Raw genomic sequence first — 9,722 nt, forward strand, 5'->3', positions numbered from 1 at the left:
AAATTATTATGGGTATGTGTAAAAGGAACAGGGTGGTCATTCTGGGGGACTTTAACTTCCCCAACATTGACTGGAAACGCTATAACTCTAGTAGGTCGGATGGATCAGTTTTTGCCCAATGTGTACAGGAGGGTTTCCTGACACAGGATGTCGAAGGGCCGACAAGAGAGGAGTCCACACTAGATCTGGTGCTTGGTAATGAACCAGGCCAAGAGTTTGATTTAGTAGGAGGTGAGCACTTTGGAGAGAGTGACCATAATTCAGTTACGTTTAGTTTAGCGATGGAAAGGGATAGGTACATGCCACTGGTCAAGAGTTATAGATGAGGCAAGGGCAATTATAATGCGATTAGGCAGGAATTAGGATGCATAGAATGAGGTAGCAAAATGCAGGGGATGCAGACAATGGAAATGTGGAGCTGGTTTAAGGAACAGATATTGTGTGGCCTTGATAGGTATGTCGCTGTCAGGCAGGGAGGAAGTGATAAGGTAAGGGAACTGTGGTTTACGACAGAAATTGCATCGCTTGGTATGAAGAAGAAGGAGGCTTATGTGTTAATGAGGCAATGTGGTACAGATGAGGAGATGGAGAGTTACAGATCAGCTAGGAAGGATTTAAAGAGAGAGTTAAGAAAAGCAAAGAGAGGACACGAGCAGTCTTTAGCAAATAGAATAATGGAGAACCCTAAAGCTTTCTATAGGTATGTGAGGAATAAAAAGATGATTAGGGTAGGAATAGTGCCAGTCAAAGACAGAAGTGGGAAGTTGAGTGTGGACCCTGTGGAGATTGGCGGGGTGCTAAATGAACATTTCTCATTGGTTTTCACTCAGGAAAAGGAGAATATTATAGAGGAAAAGAATGAGGTATGAGAGATAAATGCGAGGTGCTGCATTTTGGGAAAGCAAATCTTAGCAGGACTTATACACTTAATGGTAAGGTCCTAGGGTGTGTTGCTGAACAAAGAGACCTTGGAGTGCAGGTTCATAGCTCCTTGAAAGTGGAGTTGCAGGTAGATAGGATCGTGAAGAAGGCGTTTGGTATGCTTTCCTTTATTGGTCAGAGTATTGAGTACAGGAGTTGGGAGGTCATGTTACGGCTGTACAGGACATTGGTTAGGCTACTGTTGGAATATTGCATGTAATTCTGGTCTCCTTCCTATCAGAAAGATGTTGTGAAACTTGAAAGGGTTCAGAAAAGATTTACAAGGATGTTGCCAGGGTTGGAGGATCTGAGCTACAGGGAGAGGCTGAACAGGCTGGGGCTGTTTTCCCTGGAGCGTCGTAGGCTGAGGGATGACCTTATACAGGTTTACAAAATTATGAGGAGCATGGATAGGATAAATAGGCAAAGTCTTTTCCCTGGGGCCGGTAAGTCCAAAACTAGAGGGCATAGGTTTAGGGTGAGAGGGGAAAGATATAAAAGAGACCTAAGGGGCAACGTTTTCACGCAGAGGGTGGTACATGTGTGGAATGAGCTGCCAGAGGATGTGGTGGAGACTGGTACAATTGCAACATTTAAGAGGCATTTGGATGGGTATATGAAAAGGGAGGGTTTGGATATGGGCCGGGTGCTGACAGGTAGGACTAGATTGGGTTGGGATATCTGGTCGGCATGGACGGGTTGGACCGAAGGGTCTGTTTTCGTGCTGTACATCTCTATGACTCTAGAAAGGTTCAAGGTTAGTTACGAACAGGTGTTATCAATTCTAGAAGGAGTGAAAGTAGACAAGTCCCCTGGGCCAGATGGGATTTATCCAAGGATTCTTTGGGAAGCTAGGGAGGAGATAGCAGTGCCTTTGTCTATAGGTTTGGTACCAGAGAACTGGAGGATTGTAAATGTTGTACCCTTGTTCAAGAAGGGCAGTAGAGATGACCCAGGTAATTATAGACCAGTAAGCCTTTTGTCTGTTGTAGGAAAGGCTTTGGAAAGGATTATAAGAGATAAGATTTATAATTATCTAGCAAGCAACAATTTGATTTCAGATAGTCAACATGGTTTCGTCAAGGGCATCTCATTGAGTTTTTTGAGAAGGTGACCAAGCATGTGGATGAGGGTAGGACAGTTGACGTGGTATACATGGACTTCAGTAAAGCCTTTGATAAGGTTCCACATGGTAGGCTGTTGGAGAAAATGCAGAGGCATGGAATTGAGGGTGATTTAGCAGTTTGGATTAGAAACTGGCTTTCTGAAAGAAGGCAGCGAGTGGTAGTTGATGGAAAATATTCAGCCTGGAGTCCGGTTACTAGTGGTGTGCCACAAGGATCTGTTTTGGGACCACTGCTGTTTTTAATTTTTATAAATGACTTAGACGCAGGCATAGGTGGATGGATTAGTAAGTTTGCAGATGAGACTAATGTCGATGGAGTAGTGGACAGTGTGGAAGAATGTTACAGGTTGCAGGGGGACTTGGATAAACTGCAGAATTGGGCTGAGAGGTGGCAAATGGAGTTCAATGCAGCTAAATGTGAAGTGATTCACTTTGGGAAAAATAACAGGAAGGCAGAAAACTGGATCAATGGAAAGATTCTTGGTAGTGTAGATGTGCAGAGGGATCTTGGAGTCCATGTACATAGATCCCTGAAAGTTGCCATCCAGGTGGATAGTGCAGTTAAGAAGATATATGGTGTGTTAGGTTTCATTTGTACAGGGATTGAGTTCCGGACCCGCAATATCATGCTGCGACTATACAAAACACTGGTGCGACTGCACTTGGAATATTGTGGACAGTTCTGGTCCCCATATTTCGGGAAGGATGTGGAAGCATTGGAAAAGGTGCAGAGGAGATTTACCAGGATGTTGCCTGGTCTGGAGGGAAGGTCATATGAGGAAAGGCTGAGAGACTTGAACCTGTTCTTATTGGCAAGAAGAAGGCTAAGAGGGGATTTGATAGAGACATACAAGATGATCAGAGGATTAGATAGGGTGGACAGTGAGTCTTTTTCCTAGATTGGTGACGTCAGCATGTACGAAGTCTTTTTCCTAGATTGGTGACGTCAGCATGTACGAGGGGTCATAACTACAAATTGAGGGCTGATAGATTTAAGACAGAAGTCAGAGGCAGGTTCTTTACGCAGAGAGTGGTAAGGGTGTGGAATGCCCTACCTGCTAATGTAGTCAACTCAGCCACATTAGGGAGATTTGAACTATCCTTAGATAAGCACATCGACGATGATGGGATAGTGTAGGGGGACGAGCTGAGAATAGTTCACAGGTCGGTGCAACATCGAGGGCCGAAGGGCCTGTTCTGTGCTGTACTGTTCTATGTTCTCTCCCCCAATATCTCACTGTCGCTCCCCCAATATCTCACTGTCTCTCTCCCCCAGTATCTCACTGTCTGTCTCCCCCAGTATCTCACTGTCTCTCCCCCAGTATCTCACTATCTCTCCCGCAGTATATCACTGTCTTAACCCCCAGTATCTCACTGTCTCTCTTTCCCAGTATCTCACGGTCTCTCCCCCAGTATCTCACTGTCTCTCCCCCAGTATCTCACTGTCTGTCTCTCTCTCTCCCAGTATCTCACTGTCTCTCTCCCCCAGTATCTCACTGTCTCTCCCGCAGTATCTCACTGTCTCTCCCCCAGTATTTCACTATCCCCAGTATCTCACGGTCTCTCCCCCAGTTTCTCACGGTCTCTCCCGCAGTATCTCACTGTTTCTCCCCCAGTATCTCACTGTCTCTCCCCAGTATCTCACGGTCTCTCCCCCAGTATCTCACTGTCTCTCCCCTAGTATCTCACTGTCTCTCCCCCAGTATCTCACGGTCTCTCCCACAGTATCTCATTGTCTCTCCCCAGTATCTCACGGCCTCTCCCCCAGTTTCTCACGGTCTCTCCCCCAGTTTCTCACGGTCTCTCCCCCAGTATCTCACNTCACTGCCTCTCCCCCAGTATCTCACTGTCTCTCCCCCAGTATCTCACTGTCTCTCCCCCATCTCTCTGCTTTTAAATTACTCCCCAAAAACCTACCTCCAACCAAGTCTTTAGTCATCTATTCTTGCACCAAATTGTATTTGGTTCCACCTCCTGTGATGGACCTGGTGATGGTTTGTTATTTTAATGCAGATTGCTGAAACATAGAAAACAGGAGTAGGCCATTCGGCCCTTCGAGCCTGCTCCATCAGTCAATATGATCCCATCTGATCATCCAACTCTCAACAGTCCCCTGTTCCTACTCGCACCCCAAACCTTTTGATCCCTTTCGGCCTAAGAATGATATCTAATTTTTTCTTGTAAACGTTTAATGTTTTGGCTTCATCTCCTTTCTGTGCTGGGAAATCTGGGTGAAGAAATTTCTCCTCCTCTCTGCCATAAACAGCTTCTATATCGTTAAACTGTTCCAGACTCTCTGCTCATTACAAAGATCCTTCCTACATTTACCCTGTCTCGTGCTGTTAGAAGTTTTTGGTTTCTATGAGTTCTCCTTCATTCTTCTCAACTTCAATGAATATTGTTCTAACTGATTCAGTCTGCCTTCCTCCATCAGTCCTGCCATCCCAGGATTCAGTCTGGTAAAACTTTGTTGCACTCCCTCGATAGCTAAACCACCCTTTCTCAGATAAGGAGACCAAAACTGCACACAATGTTCCAGGTGTGGCCTCACCAGGCCCAGTACAATTGCAGCGAGATACCCCTGCCCCTGTACTCGAATCCTTTTGCTATGAAGGCCAATGTAGGGGCTAGTTTAGGGGACCATTATTCAGAGTACTGGTCTAAATGATAAGATTCTTGGTAGCGTGGATGAGCAGAGAGATCTTGGTATCTACATACGTAGATCCCTGAAAGTTGCCACCCAAGTTGATAAAAGGCGTACGGTGTGTTAGCTTTTATTGGGAGAGGGATTGAGTTTCACAACCATGAGGTCATGCTGCAGCTGTACAAAACTCTGGTGCGGCCGCACTTGGAGAATAGCGTACAGTTCTGATCACTGCATTATAAGAAGGATGTGGAAGCTTTGGAAAGGGTTCAAAGGAGATTTACCAGAATGTTGCCTGGTGTGGAGGGAAGGTCTAATGCGGAGATACTTGAGGCTATTTTTGTTAGAGAGAAGGTTGAGAGGTGACTTAATAGAGACATACAAGATAATCAGAGGATTAGATAGAGTGGACAGTGAGAGGCCTTTTCCTTGGATGATGATGGCTAGCATGTGGGGACTTAGGTGATAGATATAGGACAGATTTAGGATAGTTTCTTAACTCAGAGACTAGTAAGGGTGTGGAACGCACTGCCTACAACGGTAATAGACTCACCAACTTAAGGGCATTTAAATAGTCATTGGATAAAAATGGAATAGTGTAGGTTAGATGGACTTCAGATTGGTTTCACAGGACGGCACAACATCGAGGTCCGATGGGCCTGTACAGTGCTGGAATGTTCTATGTTCAGTTGAGTTTGGGATTATGGTGCTTCTTCACCCCCTGCTACACCTGCATGCTCATTTCCAGCAACTGGTGCACAAAAACACCCAGGTCTCATTGTATATCCCTCTTTCCCCCTTTGATAATAATTTGCCTTCCTGTTTTTGCTCCCATCGTGGATAGCCTCACATTTATTCATGTATTTGACCACTTACCCAACTTGTCCAAATCACACTGAATCCCCCTCACAGCTCACCCTCCACCCAACTCCGTGTGTGCTCTGCTAACTTGACGATATTATACATTGTTCCCTCATTTAAATTATTAAAATACCTTGTGAATAGCTGGGTTCTCAGCCCTGATCTCTGTGTTACCTCACTAGTCACTTGTTGAGCTTATACAGGACATTGGTGAGGCCTCTCTTGGAATACTGTGCCCAGTTCTGGTCTCCCTGTTATTGGAAGGATATTATTAAACTGGAGAGGGTTCAGAAAAGACTTACCAGGATGCTGCCAGGAATGGAGGGTTTGGCTTATGAGGAGAGGCTGGACAGGCTGGGCCTGTTTTCACTGGAGTGGAGGAGGTTGAGGGGTGATGTTATAGAGGTTTATAAAATCATAAGGGGTCCAGATAAGGTGAATGGCGGATGTCTTTTCCCTAGGGTGGGGGAGTTCAAGACTAGGGGGGCATATTTTTAAGGTGAGAGGAGAAAGATTTATAAAAAACGGGAGGCTATTTGTTTACATAGAGAGTGGTTCAAGTGTGGAATGAACTTCCAGAGGACGTGGTGGGTGCGGGTACAGTTACGTTGAAAAGACATTTGGTTAGGTTAGATGGGCTTCAGATGGGTTTCACAGGACGGCGCAACATTGAGGGCCGATGGGCCTGTCCAGTGCTGGAATGTTCTATGTTCAGTTGAGTTTGGGATTATGGTACTTCTTCACCCCCTGCTACACCTGGACTAGGCCAGACCACTCAAAACATTCTTGAGCCGGCAATCCAGACCATAACTTAGCAAGTTGTTTCGGTAAGTGTACAGTGAGAATTACTCAGAGTAAGGTACCAGGTTTTAAAACAGACAGAAATTTATTCACAAAATTACACAACGAAACACAAAGAACAGAATAAAGAACCCCTACAGAGCTCAGTCTGTCCAAACTAGACTTAGGTATGCTGTTCTGAATATACACAACAGTCCCAATAAGCAAACACTCTTAAAAACCAGTATAAATGGAACAGATGCTTACAGGTTGAAGTTAGATCAGCAGAAGAAGAGAGAGAGAGAGTTTCCACACAGCTCACTGTTGAACTCCCAACTAGTTCTGGACTGAACTGAACTGCTTAGCTAGAGAGCTGCCCACTGCCCTTTCGTTATACAGGTCACTTCTAAGACATGACCACTTTGGCCTGAAGTCTCATCTGTTTACATATAAACAAAAGGCCTCTCAATACTCTTTAATCTCTCTACCAAACCAGACTGATTGGCACAGGAAGCTGTTTACGACCCCTCTGAAAAATACCAAGGACACAGTATCCTTGAGAAAAGGAATAGCTTTTAGAAAAAAAGGAGCCAGCTTTGTGACAAAGTCCATGAATAAGAAATGTTCGGAGGGACATGGGCCAAGTGCAGGCAGGTGGGACTAGTTTAGTTTGGGATTATGGTCAGCATGGACTGGTTGGGCCGAAGGGTCTGTTTCTGTGCTGTATGACACTGAGAGTGGCTGCCACTTGGGAAAAGGGCCATTGATTCCTAGCCCTTGTTCCCTGTCTGGTAATCAGTTCTCTGTCCACAGGATATAGATAGATTAGCGACTTGGGCACAGAAATGGCAGATGGAGATTAATCCACACAAATGCGAGGTGATGCGTTCTGGATGATCAAATTTAGGTATGAATTCTACTGTAAATGGCAGAACGCTGAGAAAGGTTAACATACAGACCGATCTGGGTGTGCAGGTCCACAGTTCCCTTAAAATGGCGACACAGGTGGCCAAGATGATTAAGAAGGCTCATGGCCTGCTCACCTTCATTGGCTGGGGCATGGAGTACCAGAGTCGAAGAACTGCGGTGCTGGAAAAGCACAGCTGGTCAGGCAGCATCCAAGGAGCAGGAGAGTCATCGTTTCGAGCATAAGCTCTTCATCAGAACGTTCCTGATGAAGGGCTTTTGCCCGAAACGTCGACTCTCCTGCTCCTCGGATGCTGCCTGACCGGCTGCGCTTTTCCAGCCCCACACTCTTCGACTCTGGTCTCCAGCATCTGCAGTCCTCACTTTCTCCATGGAGTACCGAGAGTTGGCAAACCATGTTGCAGCTATATCAAACCTTCTGTTAACCTGCATTTGGAGTACTGTGTGCAGGTTCGGTTGCCACACTACCAGAAGGAGGTGGAAGCTTTGGAGAGAGTGCAGGGAAGGTTCACCAGGGTGTTGCCTGGTCTCAAGGGCATCGGCCTATGGGGATAGACCGGGATTGGCCATGGGGATAGACTGGGATTGGCCTTGGGGATAGACTGGGATTGGCAATGGGGATAGACTGGGATTAGCCATGGGGATAGACTGGGATTGGCAATGGGGATAGACTGGGATTAGCAATGGGGATAGACTGGGATTGGCCATGGGGATAGACTGGGATCAGCAATGGGGATAGACTGGGATCGGCCATGGGGATAGACTGGGATCGGCCATGGGGATAGACTGGGATCAGCAATGGGGATAGACTGGGATCGGCCATGGGGATAGACTGGGATCGGCCATGGGGATAGACTGGGATCAGCAATGGGGATAGACTGGGATCGGCAATGGGGATAGACTGGGATTAGCAATGGGGATAGACTGGGATTGGCCATGGGGATAGACTGGGATCAGCAATGGGGATAGACTGGGATCGGCCATGGGGATAGACTGGGATCGGCCATGGGGATAGACTGGGATCAGCAATGGGGATAGACTGGGATCGGCAATGGCGATAGACTGGGATCGGCCATGGGGATAGACTGGGATCGGCCATGGGGATAGACTGGGATCGGCTATGGGGATAGACTGGGATTGGCCATGGGGATAGACTGGGATTGTTTTCACTGGAGAGATGGCGGCTGAGAGGAGACCTGATGGAGATCTACACAACTGTGAGAGGCGTAGACAGGGAGGATGGTTAGAGACTTTTTCCCCAGGGTTGTAGTTTCAATGACAAGGGGGCACAGGGTTCAAGGTGAGAGGGGGAAAGTTTAAGGGAGATTTGTGAGGCAAGTTTTCACGCAGAGAGTGGGAAGAGCCTGGAATCCACTGCCAGAAGAGATGGTAGAAGCAGCCAGCAGCAGTACAAGTTCCTCCCGTCGGAGCTCCGTGAAGATGAAAGCTAATCGTCAACGGGCAGGACGGGATCTCGGTCCCTCTCAGAACTTGAGCCATCTCCGAGCGGAAAGAGGCATTTGCATGATTCCATGTATAAAGAGGGAATAGAGGGCAGACTGAATAAGGGCAGAAGGTTTGTTTTTTCGTTTAGTTAGGGCATGATGATCGGCACAGGCTGGGGAAGGCCGAAGGGCCTGTTCCCTGTGCTGTACTTCTCTTTTGTTCTTTGTGCCCCAGTCCCTTGGGTGTTTAACTTGGAGTCCGTCTCGGTTGGCAGTGACCATTGTTTTCTCCGGCAGATCATTGCAGCCCAGGAGGAGATGCTGAGGAAGGAGAAGGAGCTGGAGGAGGCTCGCAAGAAGCTGGCGCAGATCCGCCAGCAGCAGTACAAGTTCCTCCCGTCGGAGCTCCGTGAAGATGAAAGCTAATCGTCAACGGGCAGGACGGGATCTCGGTCCCTCTCAGAACTTGAGCCATCTCCGAGCGGAAAGCCGGTCGCTCTGGCAGACCGCCGCGGCTGGGGGAACTTTTGCATCAACCCGGATTTACCCAATTGTAGATTGTAGTCAGAAATATGTTAGTTTTAGTATTGGCTTTCTCTACTCCCAAGGCATGCATGCACTAAAAATACATATCAGGGACGTTGACAAAGATGAATAGGGCCAGACCACGTTCTGTGCAGGAGGATGATGCCCAGACACAGAGCTGTACCTTGGACGATCTGAGTCTGTCTGCTCCGGTGATGTAGGAAGATGAAAACCATCCTGTGGATAATGTTGTTGGGGGGGGCCCACCCAGGGTTGCGTTCTGTGCAGCCAATGGGCGACACGTCCCACTGAGGAAAAGGAAAAGTAAGAGAGCAAGAAATAAATAAAACAAAAAGCCATGTTGTGTTTACAAACCTGAGTGCTCGGTCAAAGCAGAATCCGGGCGTGCGCCAGAAAGGCAGTGTTCTTAAAATAAAAAGAAAAGGGGGGTGCAGGGAGAATTTCAGAGCACGGTTCCAAGTTCATGTCATAT

General features: G+C 47.2%; 1 protein-coding gene across 1 annotated transcript in view; it reads left to right on the forward strand.

Annotated features, from left to right (window-relative positions):
* The window catches only part of tln2b (talin 2b), a 297,300-nt gene extending 288,170 nt beyond the window's left edge, over positions 1-9,130 (forward strand). The window contains exons 50-51 of the mRNA XM_043680129.1: positions 739-745; positions 8,980-9,130. Of these exons, the coding sequence (XP_043536064.1) occupies positions 739-745; positions 8,980-9,130 (158 nt within the window). The remainder of the gene's footprint in view (positions 1-738; positions 746-8,979) is intronic.
* The last annotated feature ends 592 nt before the right edge of the window (positions 9,131-9,722 follow it).

The sequence above is a fragment of the Chiloscyllium plagiosum genome, chromosome 40, assembly GCF_004010195.1.
Source record: "Chiloscyllium plagiosum isolate BGI_BamShark_2017 chromosome 40, ASM401019v2, whole genome shotgun sequence".
NCBI lineage: Eukaryota > Metazoa > Chordata > Chondrichthyes > Orectolobiformes > Hemiscylliidae > Chiloscyllium > Chiloscyllium plagiosum.